Source organism: Suncus etruscus, chromosome 15 (assembly GCF_024139225.1).
Source record: "Suncus etruscus isolate mSunEtr1 chromosome 15, mSunEtr1.pri.cur, whole genome shotgun sequence".
Taxonomy (NCBI): domain Eukaryota; kingdom Metazoa; phylum Chordata; class Mammalia; order Eulipotyphla; family Soricidae; genus Suncus; species Suncus etruscus.
This window is the reverse complement of record NC_064862.1, coordinates 22,993,194-23,011,362: the sequence shown is the minus strand read 5'-3', so window position 1 is coordinate 23,011,362 and position 18,169 is coordinate 22,993,194. Positions and strand designations below refer to the sequence as shown.

At 45.2% G+C, this 18,169-nt stretch overlaps 1 protein-coding gene across 1 annotated transcript in view; it reads left to right on the top strand.

The window, feature by feature from the left end:
- SRRM4 (serine/arginine repetitive matrix 4) overlaps positions 1 to 17,830 on the top strand; it is a 155,634-nt gene extending 137,804 nt beyond the window's left edge. Inside the window, exons 9-13 of the mRNA XM_049788805.1 lie at positions 2,885 to 3,189; positions 8,620 to 8,823; positions 13,977 to 14,087; positions 15,299 to 15,430; positions 17,381 to 17,830. Coding sequence (XP_049644762.1) covers positions 2,885 to 3,189; positions 8,620 to 8,823; positions 13,977 to 14,087; positions 15,299 to 15,430; positions 17,381 to 17,738 — 1,110 coding nt within the window. The 3' untranslated portion in view covers positions 17,739 to 17,830. The remainder of the gene's footprint in view (positions 1 to 2,884; positions 3,190 to 8,619; positions 8,824 to 13,976; positions 14,088 to 15,298; positions 15,431 to 17,380) is intronic.
- Positions 17,831 to 18,169: the final 339 nt, after the last annotated feature.

Here is an 18,169-nt window from a genome sequence, read left to right as displayed (position 1 = left end):
GCCACCTGATGACCAGGGAGGGCTGGTCATAGCCCCTTAATTTTCACTGGACAACAAGCATTGGCTCTCTTTCTCTATCTAGGTTCCCTGGCCCATTCCTTGACCAAACATCCTTCCAGGAGCCCCGGCAGGACCTGTATCTAACTGCATGATATGATGCTTTCTCCTTTTTGGCTTAGTGTGACTGTCACCACTCAACTCCCAGAGATGGAAAAAAAAATGACATCCAAATTTGAAACTGGATGACAAAAATGGGGGATTCAGGGCCAACACTTAGTGTTCATGTTTAGCATGTGACCATGTCACCCCATCACCAGGTACAGTTATGGAGGCCCCCAAGCACCACTGGGATGCCTAGAGTATCCCCGGCACTGTAGGGCCTGAGCAACATCGCATCTTTGGTCTCTTGCATTAAATCACAGGTCCAATGGTCAAGAATTGCCAGTGGGATCTTGAAGCATCCTGAACACTACTTGAAAATTCCCCTAAAATTTTACAAAAGAAAGAGGGTAACTGAAGAGTAACAGTGCATGGACCTTCTTCAGGCACCATTGTTTCATGGAGGTCACCATCGCCTAAAGCCAAGTAGAGGAGGTGGTTGCTACCCTGAATAGGATTTGGTTCAATTCTATGTACAAAACTTCCTGGGAGAATCTACAGTGGAAATTCTGCCTCCTGGCACTAGGAAATTATCCCCTGAGCTGCTAGAATTCTTTCTATAGATCATCAGCTCTGGGATTTCTGTGTCTTGGCCAAAAAGACAGAATGCTTCTTAAGAAAACCTCCAAAATGCCCCCTCCTTTAGGTCTAAAGCACATAGGGTAAAGATGTGATGACAGAAAGTGAGGTGTAATGTCTGTGGGGCCCATGTGCTATCTACCTACATACTAATAAATCAAACCAGAAAACTCAAGTGAAACATGCTCTCAGCAACCATACCTTCCAGATGGCCTGGAAAGCCAGCTTGGAAGCCACTTCTGACCCTCCACGAAACTCTGTCACAGAACTGCAGGGTGGTGAGAACCAGCTCTGAGATGGTTCTTTCTGTCCCCCTCACATTTCTTGCATCAGCCCACACCATGAGCAGCCTCCTGAATGTGTAGCTAGAATGGAGCACAGCTGAAGCATGACTTATCCCCTGGGGGAAGAGATCCCTGACAAAGACCACCAAGATGCTGAGGCTGTGCTCAGGGAATTCTAGGATCCTGGGAATCCAGGAGTATTTCAGGAGTGTGAGAGGGTCATAATAATGCCTCCTCTTGGCCCCATAGATTTCTCTCACCCCTTGGGAATATTTATCTCTGACAGAGGCTGAAGATGGCAACTTTGAGAGGAGCTCAATGCCTCCTCACCAAAGCCAATCCAGCACCCCAAGGATTTGTCTCAACAATCCAAGAAACCCATCCATTGGGTTTCTAAGCACATCATTGCCTTCCTTAGGGAATCCCTTCCTTGGATTAATCCCTTTATCTTAGATCTCTCTTCCACGTGTCCACCTCATACACATAGAGGATATTCTCCTTCCCAATCATCCCCAAGTCAAATCTCTAACACACACACACACACACACACACACACACCGCAAAGCTCTGAGGGTTCTCCCAATGTCCCCTTGACTCTAGTCCCTTCTGTCTATTCCACTAAGGGCTTCTCCATCCAACTTGGGCACCATGATGATATCAACCAGGGTTAGCATTGATGGCTTGAGGTCTCCGACATGAGAAAAAAAATTCCAAAAATACCTCACTAAGATGGTGGAAAACCCCCAAATCAGAGCCAGGTGTGAGGATGTGCAGAAAGGTGTGTGTGTGTTCTTGTCAATTGCGACTCTAATGATGGACTCACGTTGCCCGCTCTTCCCTTTCTCTTACACCTTACCTACGTACTAAAGGAGGAGTTCTTGCTTGGTAAGTGGATTTGATCCGCAAAGACTTGAGAGAATTTATTAGAAGCCACTCGAGAGCCTTAGCTTCTTTCTCCAGGGCCAAAGGACACACACAGACGCTCCGTAGAGAGCTTGTTTTCGTTTCTTTTCGATCAGAATAGTTGACGCCCATTTTATTTTTTTATTTTTGTGTCCCACCCCTCCTTTCTGTTCCCCCTTGAGTTTGAAAACTCCTAAAATGTCATTTTGTGACCTTGACCTGATATTATTTAAATTAAAAAAAAAAAACCTACTTTCCATCCTTATTTCATTTCTTCCCCCTCCCTACCCCCGGCATTCTATTTGTATAGGGCTTCTCTGCAGACAATATTTTCTTTAAAAATAAAAAAAAATGAAGTCAAATTGATTAAAGATTTGGTAAACATTTCAAAGTTTGGCTTGATCTCCTTTTATTTTTTAAATATTTTTTTGGTTTGTTTGTTTGTTAAGTTTCAAGGTCTATTTTTTTTAGGCCCATAGCACCCCCATTTCTTTCTTTTTCTCCCCTTCCTTTATTTGAATTATAATTTCAGGTTCAGGGTGTTAATACGCCCCTCCTCCCCCTTTCTCTTAATTTGTCTCTTTTGTTTGAGTTCATTCATTCGAAGTTAAAATTTGGTATAATTTCCTTTATTTCTTTTGTTGACTCTGAATCGCATGCTTTTTTTTTTTTTCTCTGCATGACACCTAAATTTTTCAAGTTATCCTAGCAGGGGGTTAAAAAAAAATTCTCCTTTCTGTGATATTCTTTTAGGAATTTGTGCTTTTGTTTCTTTGGGTTTTGGTTTTTTTGTTTGTTTGTTTGTTTTGGCATTTCTTCTTTCCTTTCTCTCTCTCTCTCTTCTATCTTTCTCTTTCTCTCTCTTTCCTTTCGTTACAGTGCATCATGATGGTAAAACATATCTTGGTTATTTAGACACCCCACCATCATCCGTATCCCATGGGTGTTTTTATTTGCAGATTTCTGGGTCGGGGTCGGCTGCTGACTTCTTTACCAAAACAGCCAGCCCGCTGGCCAGCGCTCGAGGACGCTCCCAGGAATACGACTCTGGCAATGACACTTCCTCGCCACCTTCCACACAGACCAGCTCAGCCCATTCGCTGGGACAGGACAAAGGGAGCCCCGGTGGGGACCTCAGCAAGAGCCAAGAGCTGCACAGTGGCAACAGCTCGGATTCAGGGAACTCCTTCACCACCTCCTCGCCCCAGAACAAAGGGGCCACCTTGGAGACTCTCTCTCCCACCAGCAAGGGCAGAGAGGCAAGGTCAGTGGCCCTGCTTGGGAATCCTTACTCGATGTCAGCCTCACTCAAACCCCAGGAATGTCTCTCTTTCCTGAGAGAGGGAAATAAACCTCATGCATGATTCTTTTCTTTCTTTCTTTGCAACACACCTAGCCACTCTCAGAGGCCCATTCCTACTTGGGGTTACCATACAAGGTTGGGCATCCTGTGTGCAAAGTATGCTTTTGGTCTATGGAGCTATGTCTCTGGCCCTCAAACAAGTCCTTTACTTTATAAGTTCACGGAGTTACTCCTGGCTCTGTACTCAGAAATTACCCCAGGCAGATTAGGGGGACCACGTGATGCTGCGAATTGAACCGGGTTCCTCCCCATTTGGTTGCATACAAAGCAAATGCTCTACTGCTGTGCTATCTCTCTGGCTCCTCTTTTCTCCAAATTTCAGCAAAATACTAGGGCACGTGTTTAATCACTCTTCTTGGGTCACTTGGCCATTCTGACATAGGAAATGTTGTGCCTTTGGCTAGAATGATCCATGTGTTCTCCATGAATGGGTTGGGCTTGTTCTCAGAAGGACAAGCTTCAGTACAGGTATCATGAAAAAGGATGGAGGTGAGACTGGCAAAATCCAGACATCAACCTCACCTGTCACCTCAAGAGAAAAATCACCCCCCTTAAAATCATTTTAAATCACTGTCCATAAACATTGGGACATTGTCCAGATACACTGAAAATTTATATCCATGCAAGAATCAAACCTACAGGGGGATGTTTATGGCATCTTGATTCAAAATAGTCAAAACTTCAAAGTCACTAAGATGCCCTTTCATATGGATCAATGAACTAGCTCATCTAAACAATAGACTATTACTCAGGGCTCAAAAGAAATGAGCTTTTCAAGTCATGAAAAGACACAAAATAGCCCGAAGTGCATCTTCCCAAGGGAAACAGCACCTTACCAAATGATTCCAACCCTCTGATACATTCTAGAAAAGGCCTAACTTGAGACAGTAAAGAGTTTCATAGTTGTTTAGGGTTATGGGTAGAGAGTGATGAACAAGAGAGTATAGAGCAATCCCTTATGAAGTTGCAATGGTGGCTGCATTGTACACACTCATCACAGCCCATCAGGCTCACAAGCCTGTATCCTGTAAACTCTGAACTGTGGGTGAGAACCATGCATGAGTGTAGGTGCCAAAATAATAACAAATGTCCTCACTCATCATAGGAGTCAGAAAACACATGGGCAGAGTATATGTGCAGAATCTGTCTGCCCAGATTTTCTATGAAGCAAAGACAACTCTTGAAAAGGCTTATAAATTTAAATGTATGATGCACATAAAACTATAAAATATGTATACTGTTGGCCTTGAACAGTGAAGGAGTTCAGGGAACTGACTCCATTGCAGTCAATATTCATATAGATCAGAACTTATCATGGTAGGGAAATGGGGCTTGAGGAGTAGAGGGAGACTTTGAGAGAATGGTGGAGGTAAGTGTAATCTGGTGGCAGGTGTGGGTTTGGAACATTGTATGCATAACACGGACAATATTTAATCATGTTACACCAAATATAAATTTAAATATGTTTGTTTTTGGTTTTTTTTTTTGGTTTTTAGGTCACATCCGGCAGTGCTCAGAGGTTACTCCTGGCTGTCTGCTCAGAAATAGCTCCTGGCAGGCATGGGGGACCATATGGGACACCGGGATTCGAACCAACCACCTTTGGTCCTGTATCAGCTGCTTGCAAGGCAAACGCCGCTGTGCTATCTCTCCAGGCCCAATTTAAATATGTTTTAATAAATTAAATGATGGTACCATAAAATCGAGCAGTGGAAAACAAAACTAAAAATTTACATAGAGGGTCAGAGTAATAGCACAGCAGGTAAGGCATTTGGCTTGCATGCAGCCAACCCAAGTTCAATTCCCAACATCCCGTATGGTCTCTCAAGTACTGCCAGGAATGACCCCTGAGCATAGAGCCAGGAGTAACCCTTGATCACCACTGGATGTGCTCCCCAAAAAATTCCTCCAAAATGTAGCTCCCTGATGACCCTTTGGTATTCACCAGGGACTGATTTCAGAACTCCTTCATCTGAAATCTATGACTTGGTGTCTCAGTCTTTCATGGTCAACTTACCCACCTTGCTAGGCTCCATGAAAATAGAAGCAATGGACCTGGAGGACTTGCTGCTTTTGTGGAGATGAATTCACACCAAAGTGGATCCATATAGCTCAAAAACCATGTTGTTCAAGGGTCATAAGTCTAAAAGCTAAGGGTATATGTATATTTGAAGTCATATATGCATACAGACATAGACGAGTCAATAAAACTCGACTTTGTTGCCCATTCTCAAACTTGCCCTCTGTCCATGTGGTTTTCTGACCCCCCCAAAAAAAAAACCTTCCACAGAGTTTCTTAGGAGTCATTTGCAATTCTTTATCAAGAAAACTAAAGGAAACCAAAGTCAAATGCCCATCATTGAGTTACTGTCACAGTGACCGCTAAGTAAGTTCACTGATCACTCACCATGTAGAGATCATTCAATTAGCAATCTTTCTTCCTGCACAGCCTTGGCTTGGTGTTCCAAATACAAAACGACATGGCCCTTTTAGTCTGTTTCACTTGGAAAAGACTAGAAGCAAAGATGGAAGTGGGGCTGGTGTGCTCTACCAGGCTTAAATCTTCCGTTTTCAGTAGCTTCTGTTTGCAGTGGCCAATATAGTCCTCAGCTAGCTAAAGCCTTAAGCTTCATCGCTCTTAATAGCTTCTTCTAGGACAGGGCACCCTTTGTCCCCAATGCAAAGCCTCTTCCAGTACTAGCCAAATAGCTTGGCATTTTCAGGTCAGCCCTGGGCCCCATTTGCTTGTCCCAGGACATCCCTGTCTCTGTTCACACCCAAGCTTGGCTGGGGAGTCAGGACTAGGTCAGAGCAAATGTCAGTGCCACTGGGAATGAGCAGTGAAGTCCCCAGCTGGGAGAGAGAGGACACACAGCTACTGATTTTCTGCAGTGCCTTAACTCAGGAAATTTAGAAGAGCCATAGCAATAGCAACTGTCATGGTGGCTGGTATTTGCTGAATCTTTTATTCTCTGCAAGGCTCCAAGTCAAGTGCCTACTGTGCATAATTTTCTTTACCTCCTCATCAAAACGTTATGACATAGTGATAACCCCATGGTAACCCTTCCTTCTTTTTTGTTGTTTTAGCTGGGGGGGGGGAACTGAGGGTCAAAATCATTAAGTAGCTAAGTTAATAAGGGACAGTACTAGAATTTAAACATAGATTTGTCTCTGTAGGAAAGCCTGGATGAATTCTGCCGTTGCCTGCTTAATTGGATCCACGTGGACACCCACACTAAATCATTGAGACTCAGCCTTTTACTTTGAAATAGAGACAATCTTGAAATCATATCAGCTAGAAGCAAAGATCTGGGTGGGAGAGAGACAACATCTCCATCAGGGGACCCCCAATTCTGGAGTTGGGTGAGATAGAGGGGGAATAGGTTTGGAGCTGGGTAGTTCAAGATTTGAGACTCTGGGTGGCCTTCATAAACCTTTTCCCCTTTTAAATCTTCTCTCGCAGACAGAGATAAGAACAGAACTGGCTTCATAAGGTTTGAGAAGGTCTTATTGAGATACTTGTATAGAATCCATACGCTCAAAATGTCCACTCTGGAGCTTTACCTAGAATAGGCATTTCAGGCTTGGGACTAACTTCTGGAACACTGTGTGCAGAGTCTTGTCACACCAGTGCCAAAGGGAGGAAGAGTCTTTATAGAAACAAGTAAACTCACTAGTGATGAGGAGACGGTATAGAGCTGTGGCAGTCACCTACTAGACAGAAGAGCGGGTCAAGGAAGGCTTCACCAAAAGGTCAGGTTGAATTGAGCCAACGCCTGAACCCAGAGTAGAGCTGTCAGGGAGAAGGAGAAGGTTCCATGCAGTGGGGATGTTCTAAGGCCCAGAGACAAGGCGAGGACAAGGATCTCATGTAGAAAAAAATGGTTCATGATGACTGAGTCATTCTGCAAAAGTTGAGACTAGAAGGAGGCACAGGGGGTCTGGCTACAATGAACCGGGAAATCAATTTCACATGATTTCAGCTTAACCCTTGACTCTAAGGAACATGTCCTGAGAACCAATTGGTTCTGCAGATTCTTGGCAGGAGTGCAGAACTAGGACCAAGTACTTTGGATAGTTTTGAACAAGTCTTTACCTGATTCCTTTACAGTTTTCCTGTCCTAAAGAGATGATTAGGTCACCCCCTTGATCCACAAAGATAAAAAAATTTTCTATTAAAAAAAGGAGGAAAGGAGGGGCCGATGAGGTGGTGCTAGAGGTAAGGTGTCTGCCTTGCAAGCACTAGCCAAGGAAGGACCGTGGTTCGATCCCCCGGCATCCCATATGGTCCCCCCCAAGCCAGGGGCGATTTCTGGGCGCTTAGCCAGGAGTAACTCCTGAGCATCAAATGGGTGTGGAAAAAAAAAAAGAAGAGGGGGAAGGGAATACACTTAAAGTAGAAATTTCATTTCTCTTATCCTGATTAAAAGGCACTAGTAAAAATACTTAATTCAAAAAGTAGATTGGGACCAAAATGATAGTACAATGGGTAGGGCGCTTGCCTTGCATGTTGCTGATCTTCACACCTCATATGGTTTTCTAAGCACCACTAGGAGTGATCCCTGATTAAGTGATCCAGTAGTGCCTTGAGCACTACTGAGTATGACCCAAAACTTTTTAATTGAAGTGTAATTTTTAATTAAAATTAAAACATTAAAGATAAAATTATGAAAAAGACAACTATCTGAGAGCTCCCTCACAGGAGGAACATAGAGATGTAAAGCAAAGGGATAGATAAAACCAATGGGAGCAACCTTTTAATCACAGGACTGTGTTATGTGTTGTGGGAGGGGGGTGAGAAGAAGGACTCAACAGACTAAGGGACAGAGGAAGTAGAGGAATTTTGGTAGTAGCTGAAGTATGATAGCACATATTCTGAAGATGTATGAACTTGGATACCAGAATCAGGTAGTTTTATAAACCAATATGACTTCAATAAAACAGCAAATAAGATAGAGCTAAGAGAGACAAAACAAACACAAAACAACTGATGTGTTTCTTTCCATTTCCATTTGCTTCCTCAAGATTCTGAACACTAGCCCCACCAACCCTCTTAGAAATTGTATTGAGAGGTGATTTGAAAAAAAAAAAAAAAAAAAAACAGCTAAGCCTCTTTTCAGAAAAAAAAAAAATAGAAATAGCTGAAAAAAAATACTTCAAAGGGAATAAATAGCTCACCAGTGATTTCACATGACTTTCCCCTTTCATTCCCAGGCCCAGTGCCATGGAACCAGACTTCACAGCTTAGCTAAGACTGACAAGCTCCATCTTGAGATAGCTCAGTCAGCTACCCACTGCTAACACACCTTTTCCTTCCCCAAACCCCAACAGAAGGTTGCAGTCGCCCTGTCTGGAATGTGAGGAGGTGAAGAAGTCCACTGTGGTCCGGTCCACAACCAGGGGCTCCCAACTGGAAGGGTACTCCCGTAGCTCCTCCTATGCCAGCACCCACTCATCCAGCCACTCCTCCAGATCCCCCAAGCCCAGAGCCTCCCCCAGGTACACCCGGAGCAGATCCACCTCCTCTGGAAAAAGGTGAGTGCAGTTTTGAGCTTTTCCTCCATAGGGAAATAGTTAAGATCATTGGAAATGCCCTTTGCCCCAGGTGGGATGAGGAGTCACAGACTTGAGTTTGAAGATACTTTCTACCACCCCCACCCCAATTTGGTTGTGTATCAACTAATCTCTCTCTGAATCTCAGGATCCTCATCTACCAAAAAAAAAAAAAAGCAATAATAACACTACCCTAAAGATTGTTCTAAGTTATGATGCACTTAGCTCTGTACTTGGAATGTAATGAATAGCCTTTTTATTCCTCTTGGCATATGATGAGCATGTGTAAATCCATTAACCTCTGTTACATACCAGAATTGCCTCCAAACTTGGCATCCTTAAATAATTGCTATTTACTCAACTCACAATGCTGTAGGCTGAGCTCAGCCTGGTGGTTCTTCAAGTCTCACTGGGGCTGACAATCATATTTGCCATCGGTTGCCAGTCTAGCTGGGAGGTGGCTGATTTGGTTGAGACCATCCCTTCTGACTCATTTGTGCTATGTGGTCTCTCACGTTCCAGAAGTTTTTTTTTTTTTTGAGGTTTGTTATTATGATGAGGGCAGGACTTCTAAGAAAAAGAAAGCTGTCATACGTAGCTTTTATAACTTAGACCTAGAATAGACATGACATCTTTCCTGCCATTCTTTTAGCACCTCACAATGAATCACCCTCAATGCAAGGGGTTCTCCTTGCATTTTTCTTTTTTGTTTTGTTTTGTTTTGTTTTGTTTTGTTTTGGGGCCACACCCGGCAGTGCTCAGGGGTTACTCCTGGCTGTCTGCTCAGAAATAGCTCCTGGCAGGCACGGGGGACCATATGGGACTCCGGGATTCAAACCAACCACCTTTGGTCCTGGATCGGTTGCTTGCAAGGCAAATGCCGCTGTGCTATCTCTCCGGGCCCTCTCCTTGCATTTTTCACAGTGCAGAAGGCATGGATAGAAGCAGAACTGTGTTCACTTTTGCACAGTTTGACCTTTTCGGCTACATCCTGTGATACTCAGGGGTTACCCTGGCTCTGATTCAGAAATTAATTATAGTGGAGCTGGGGAAACCATATGGGATGTCGGGATCAAAGTTGGCTCAGACACATACATGGCAAATGCCCTACCTGCTGTGCTATCACTTCGTCCTAGTGAGACATTTTTTTTAAAAACAATCATTGGGTAATGCCTGATTTTTGTCATATGGAATAATAATGCAGAAGAATGTACAGGCAGAATTAATATCTCAGGAATTGGAATATTTTGTTAAGTCTAATCAACCTATGATTGCATGGAATTCACATCCCTCTACAATTAGGAAATACCAGTAGCAGCTCCATGGTTTGGTTCTTGCAGCCATATAAGCAAATATTAGTTGTCTCATTAATGACTACAAGATCAGACAAAAGTAGCTGAAAAATATTCCACAAGTAATATAACTGAAGAGCAAATTGGAATAAAACAAAATTGAATTCAATTCTATCCCAAAGGCAGTTCTACCATTCTACATAGGCAAAGATGACTTCAAGCTTCCTGGCACAAAAAAAGTAAAATGGGAAATTGTTCCATTAATTGTCACAATATAAACCACTAAAAAGGTGAGCATTGACATTATTGCTCAGAAAGCAATGACCTCTTAAGTTTCTGTGAAAAGACTAAGATGGTGCCACAGAAAAGAGATTATTCTGCCATGTGGTAGAGATGGAAATCCCACATCCTTTTAAAGTGTCTGAGAGCATGTTTTTTTTTTCTGAGGTTATTTATATTAATGTTTGATTTGTGGTAACATTCTGCTTTACAACCTTGCCCACAATCACTAATTATTGGTCTTTAATTGGGATTTTTCCTGTGTTGCACTTTTTAAAATTCCATTTTTTTTATTTCAAAATGTATTACATTTTCTTTTATTTTTCACTTTATCCTACTAGCCTGGAACCTATAGTGTCATTGTTCACCCATTCAGCAATAACTTACTGAAAGATCCACTTTAGTCAGGAGTTATGCTGGAAATATCAAAAATATGCCATTACTATTCATCAATGCCCTTTAGTTACTGTTAAGTCGTCCCACAGTTATATAAAACTTTAAATAAACACCTGCATCATTTTCTTTGCTACTTCTTTTGTTTCCCCCAGCAGACTGAAAACTTTTGGAGGGCAGATTTTATGTCATAATCCTCCTGGTCTCTCATAATCTGAGATATGTAGGAATCAGTAAATACAGATTGTATCTTCTCTTCTGAGACTTTGTCCAGTCTGGATGTCCCAATATCAGAGAAAATCCAGTTTTGTTCTTCCCACTAAAATCTAGAGAAGCTCAAAAAAGTGTCAGACAAATTAGAAACTGCTGTGGGCACCCTGACACAAATTTAAATCTGTAGTGTGACTCGAACTTGACATAGCCTAGAATCTTAGGATATTTCTGAGTTACCTGGCTGTTCCTAAATCCTAATTTGTGAAGATACACTCAGAGAGGTACAATTTTTTTTTTAAAGACTAGACAATTGTCTGGGGCCGGGTAGGTGGCGCTGGAGGTAAGGTGTCTGCCTTGCAAGCGCTAGCCAAGGAAGGACCGCGGTTCGATCCCCTGGCGTCCCATATGGTCACCCCAAGCCAGGGGCGATTTCTGAGCACATAGCCAGGAGTAAACCCTGAGCGTCAAACGGGTGTGGCCCAAAAACCAAAAAAAAAAAAAAAAAAAAAGACTAGACAATTGTCTACTATATCTTAGATGGAAAAATCCAACCAGAAGCCTAAATTTACAAAACTTGGGCCCACCATTTTCCTGTTGCACAGGGTAGTGTCATGATAGAGTTGTTATGCATTATCTAGTCCTTAGTTACATCCTGGACACTTAATATCCTGTTCAAGAATAGGCTGCATCTTGCCTTACATTCAGAAATTAGGCCTAGTACTTTAATAATTTTGTTTTGGTTTGGTTTTTGGGCGACTCCTGGTGACACTCAGAAGTTACTCTTGGCTCTGCACTCAGAAATCGCCCCTGGCTTTGAGGGATCATATGGGACACTGTGGCTCGAACCCAGGTCTGTTCTAGGCCAGCCGCATGCAAGGCAAACATCCTACTGCTGTGCTATCTCTCTGGCCCTAAGGCCTAGTACTTTAAACTAGCATTTTTCAACCACTGTGCCACGGCACACTAGTGTGCCGTGAGATATTGTCTGGTGTGCCATGGGAAAAATTCCAATTTCATCCGTAATATGTGGCTTCGGCTCACAAATAGATTGATCGTAGATTTTTTTTCACAATAAAGTAATTATAAAAAATAATTTCTTTGTGTTTATTTGATTCCTATTCAAGAGAATTACTTTATATATAGCCAATATAGGCACAGAGTTAATTTTTTTTAACATTTTCTAATGGTGGTGTACCTCATAATTTTTTTCATGAAAAAAAGTGTGCCTTTTAACAAAAAGGTTGAAAAACACTGCTTTAAACAGATCCCATAAAAACCCTTGATCTGCATTGATTCGTTTGGCCAATAGAGATTCTAAGGCACCTGTTTCCCCTTGAGTAAAGGACCCAGAAAGAAGCAGACAAAGCAACTTCCTGACTCTTTCTTATAGTGTTTTATCAGTCATCACCAAAGAGCTTGTTGGCAAGAGCAAATTCTCCAGGTCCCATAGCTGGACACTTTCCCAGCCCACTGAGATGGTCAAGATATTCCTTGCCCATACTTTTTATATCATTTTGGATAGTATGTAAGCAGACTCTCAGAGGTTATTATGTCCCAGAGGTTATATAAGGCTATTATGATCACTTCAAGAAAGCAGGAAGGATGGGCTGGAGAGATAGCACAGCAGTAGGTCATTTGCCTTGCGGCCAGTTCAGGACGGACTGTGGTTTGGTGGTTCAATTCCCGGTGTCCCATATAGTTCCCCGAGCCTACCAGGGCAAGTTCTGAGCAAAGAGCCAGGAGTAACAACCTGAGCACCCATAAATGTGACCCCCAAACAAAAACAAAACAAAAAACAAACAAAAAAAGAAAGCAGGAGGGCACTAAGAAACATCTAGAAAGGGCAAGGCAGAGCAAGGCTCCTTTCCTAATTTTTTTTAAGCCAAAACTTCCTTGTTTCTGTTTGGAAAGCAGAATACTACATGATACTGTCTCTGAAAACCCTTCCTGTGACTAGACCAGACATTGCTAACCCATCAGAATACTATTCCCCACTGAACACAAACATAGTTGTGTCATTATTCTTGGCTCTAGCCAATCATCAGCAGCATAAGTGATAAAATTATTAGAAAAGCTGACTTTGAGGAGATGAGAAAGGAAGTCAGATACTCTAGGAAGACTGGTGGAGTATCCGAGAAAAAGGAGGGAGGTTAGAGCAACAAGGGACAAAAACAGGAGCTTTTTAATTTAGGTATAAAACAATACAATCTTGCAGAAGTCAAGAACACTTTATAGGAGCTGGAGAGGTGGTGCTAGAGGTAAGGTGTCTGCCTTGCAAGGCTAGCCAAGAAAGGACTGTGGTTCAATCCCCCAGCGTCCCATATGGTCCCCCCAAGCCAGGGGTGATTTCTGAGCACTTAGCCAGGAGTAACCCGTGAGCATCAAACGGGTGTGGTCCAAAAAAACAAAATTAATTAATTAATTAAAAATGAACACTTTGTAGCCGAAAGATGTAGATTCAAATCTCTTACCTTGGACATATGACATCCCCTCTCTGCCTCCATTTCTGTTGTCTAGAATGGGATTGATACCTAACCGTAGGATGTAGAGAGAATATAAATAATACATGCAAAAAATGAATGTCCAGCTATAATCATAGCTAATTATAGCTAGCCTTCCCTGTGTGCTGACTCTGGGCACTATGCTATGTAATTTCATCTAATTTATTGTTAATTTGCAACTCTATGATAAATACTGTTATTAACCCCTATCTTTCAGGTGAGAAAACAAAGATCCTGAAAAGTGAAATCATGGTCCAAATTGATATAGTTAATAAGTGACCATGATAGTAAGAAGCCTGTAAAAGGAAGCTATTTCATTGTCCATTGAGGGTTTGCTTCTCCACACTGGCTGCTCTAAAAAGGAGCCCTTGAAGTGGGTCACTGAGTAAAAGGATTCAGGGACAAATCTTTCTGGCAGAGCTTAGCATGCTTCTGGGGGCTGTTTCCTCTTCTCTAGGTCCTACTCCCGCTCTCCCAGCTATTCCTCCAAGTCTGGCAAGAGGAGCCCACCCAGCAGAAGCTCCAGGTCCCGCCGCAGCCCCAGCTACTCCCGCTACAGCCCCAGCAGGTACAGGTCGCACCCACTGCTCCTACGACTACCCTGGCTCTCTGGCCCCCAACTCTCTGCCCAAGGCCTGGCCCTATCTGTAGGTTCAGTAAAGCCAAAATTGGGGAGGAGGTGACCCCCTTCTAGCAGCTCTCTTCCTTGTATTCTGTGTGCCAGTGAGGTCACCCCAGATGCCTCCTGGCACCCTAAGGTCTCCACCCCAAACACTCCTCCAGCCAACTCCCAGGACTCACTTCCTAGGCCTCATTATTCTTCTCAGGTTGCCTTCACCCAATATTCAAAGTCCCCATCTTGGGCACCAGGCCTGTATTACATTTCCAGTATTATCCTGATGCTGAATCTCCTGTATAGGCTCATCCCCAAAAACCTACCCCATGGGGCCTCATTAATACCCCAACTCCTGCTGGGGGTGGTGAAAAGCACTAAGATGGAGGGTAGGCTAGGAAGAAAAGGAGGGAGGGAGGAAGGAAGGAAGGAAGGAAGGAAGGAAGGAAGGAAGGAAGGAAGGAAGGAAGGAAGGAAGGAAGGAAGGAAGGAAGGAAGGAAGGAAGGAAGGAAGGAAGGAAGGAAGGAAAATGAAAGGAAATATGGGAGGAAATATACTACCCTTGCTGTGTCTAGGTCAGACATCACTAATGGAGACTGAATTCTCCCCCTTAGATCCTGGGAGGGAGGGAGGGAGGAAGAGAGGGAGGGAGGGAGGGAGGGAGGGAAGGAGGGAGGGAGGGAGGAAGGAAGGAAGGAAGGAAGGAAGGAAGGAAGGAAGGAAAATGAAAGGAAATATGGGAGGAAATATACTACCCTTGCTGTGTCTAGGTCAGACATCACTAATGGAGCCTGAATTCTCCCCCTTAGATCCTGGGAGGGAAGGTGGGAGGGAGGGAGGAAGGAAAGAAAGAAGGAAGGAAGGAAGGAAGGAAGGAAGGAAGGAAGGAAGGAAGGAAGGAAGGAAGGAAGGAAGGAAGGAAGGAAGGAAGGAAGGAAGGAAGGAAGGAAGGAAGGAAGGAAGGAAGGAAGGAAGGAAGGAAGGAAGGAAAATGAAAGGAAATATGGGAGGAAATATACTACCCTTGCTGTGTCTAGGTCAGACATCACTAATGGAGCCTGAATTCTCCTCCTTACATCCTGGGAGGGAGAGAGGGAGGGAGGGAGGCTGAGCCCTTCCCCAGATTCTACCTGGGCCCCCCCAGTAACCCCAGCCCCCCACCCAGGGAGCGGGACCCCAAGCCCGGAGAGGACTCGCAGCAGCGGGATCGTGCGAGGCGGAGACGGAGGTCCTACTCGCCCCTGAGGAAGCGCAGGAGGGACTCGCCCAGCCACCTGGAGGCAAGAAGGATCACCAGGTGAGGCCAGGCTGGGCCTAGGTGGCTCCCAGACCTCCAGCCCCACCTGCCTGGGCTCAAGTGGCACGTGTCCTCTGAGGGTGGGTGTGGCTAAGGTCAGTGGGCTTGGCTATGATGAATGTGTGTGGCTATGGTAAGTGGGCATGGCCTTATGAATACTGGGCAGTGGGCGTGGCTATGAAAAGTGGGCATGGCTATGGACAATGGGCGTGGTAATGGAACGTGGGTGTAGTCTTTAGACCACTGGCCAGCAGTGTGGCTATGGACAGTGGGTATGGCCACTATGCACAGAGGGTGTAGCCTTTAAACCACTGCTCAGTGGGTGTGGCTATAGTCAATGGGCGTGGCCAGGTGGCTTGGTAGGTGTGGTCTCTGGAAATCCTGCCTCCTGAGCCTGAGGATGCTCTCTGCACCTGGGAGGTACCTCTGGGTCCTGTCACAAAGCTGAGGCTGAGGCAAGAAGGTTGATCTTTGCCTGTGGACTGGCAGACTGGCAGACAGACCTCCGCCCTCAGACCCACATGTTGGGAGATGCCAGCTTGAAAAGACTCATGTAATTATACCCTGTATCGAGGATGGAAGAGGGCAAACAGGATGGTTCAGACTAAGACGGGTGCCGTTTCCCCCCGGGGCAGAGTCCTGGATTTGGAGTGGAACTTTAGTGATGCCACTTTGCAGGTGGCCTGGGAAGGGTTCTATCCCTACCAGAACTTCCATTTTCGCCCCATGCCACAGTGGAGAAAGTAACTCCATACATGAGTATGGTGAGGGTGGCAAAGAAGGGTGGGCATGCTTTGTAAGTTTAAGGCCAACTGGCCAGTATCTGGAAAGAATGACCAAGACAGGCAGAAGAGAGCCCTGTGCCAGTAAGTTCTACAGGGAGAAAAGCCCTCATAGAGAGAAAGTTCTATGTGCATAAAACTTCTCACACCTGCAAGCGGGGAGGGCTCTGATAGTGGGAGGATGGCATCCTCCAGGTCTTCGGGACCAGCGTCTCGGCTGCTTGGCCCGAGAACCACAAGGAAAGAGAGGTGTATGGCTGAGCTCCAGGCAATGGCCTAGAGGGGAAAGCATGTAAATCCAGAGAGTAATAGGCGAGAGGCGAGGCCTTGCTTTTTCAGCAGAAAGCAAGTGTTCTTTTCTACAGATCTCCTCAAAATGCAGGAAGCCAAAAGTATCTTGAGGATCTACCAGGGGAAGACTGAGATAAAGAGTGTTTAAGGGGCCAGAATGATAGCACAGTGATAGGGCTTTTGCCTTGCACATGGCCAACCCAGGACAAACCTGGGCTCGATCCCCATTTGGTCCCCAAATCCTACTGGAAGCGATTTCTGAGCACAGAGCCAGGAAGAACCCCTGAGTGCCATCGGGTGTGGCCCAAAACACAATCAACCAATCACTCAAGAGCGTTTCAAAGACACTCAGGTTTCTTGCTCAGCTCCATAGAATCCACCTTCAGGAGTCCACTCAGTGTCCCCTGGGCTGCCTCTAGTCTTGCTGTTGTCTGTTCCTAAACTGGACTATTTTTCCTGCCCCTCTTTAAATCTAGACACCACCTTCTTCTTCTTCTTTTTTTTTTTTTTAAGAATCATACATTTCTTTTAAACAGAAATGGGAACACTATAGTTCACAAGAAAACCAGTTTCTTGGCATAAATAGTAGGGTTTAGTGGGGAAAAAAAAAAAGAGCAACGCAAAACCCCCAATTAAAATTAGTTCTACTGCTGAGATGGTCACTTTTTGCAAAACTCACCAGCAACTGAGCACAGACACATCTTCCTAGATGATGACAACACTGCCAGAGGGAAGGAAAAGGGGGGAAATGTTGTGCCCAAGGGCTGGGGGACGTGGAAGGTCTCCCTGGGTCGGATACGGTGGTGCCCCTCTGGAGTGAGCTGGGAAGAAACTGGTCCTCACTGTGGTTCTCTCTCCTGTCTTACTCCCCTTGCAGTGCTCGGAAACGCCCCATCCCCTATTATAGGCCCAGCCCCTCTTCATCCAGCGGCCTGAGCAGCGCCTGCTCCTGGTACAGTGGGGGCAGCAGCCGCTCCCCCAGTCTCAGCTACTCCAGGAGCCGGAGCCGCAGCCGGAGCCGCAGCTGGATCCGCAGCTGGAGTCGCAGCTGGAGCCGGAGCAGAAGCAGAAGCAGAAGCAGAAGCCGGAGCAGGAGCAGGACCCGCTCAGGCAGCAGCTCCAGCTCCCGCAGCCCCAGTGCAGCCTCCAGGAGCAGAAGCCGGAGCCAGAGCCGGAGCCAAAGCCGGAGCCGAAGTTACAGCTCCGAAGACAGTTACTCCAGCATGGGGCGCTAATCCTTGAACCATCCTCCCCCAGTGCCCCCTGAGGACCCACCAGGCCGGCCTTCTCCTCCTCCTGGGGGACAGCAGACACTGTGGGACTTGGGGGGAGGGGGAATCAGATCTTCCTGCCTTTCTGGAGAGGAGGAAAGGAAATTGGAGGTGGGGTGGTGGGTAGGGGCGCTTCAGTCTCTTCATGGAGCTGCAGCGAACAGCCATGGCTACTAGCATCAGCTGGGGGTTCATCTCAGACCCCCTGGCATAGGGGAGGGGAGAGGACCAGCAGTGTGTGGGGAGCACCCGGGTCTCACGAGAGGAAGAGGGTGCTGAGACCCCAATCGGCAGCCTAGCTGGACAACAGAGACATAGTCCCTGGCTGTGTGTGTGTGTGTGTGTGTGTGTGTGTGTGTGTGTGTGTGTGTGTGTGTATGTGTGTGTAGACAACA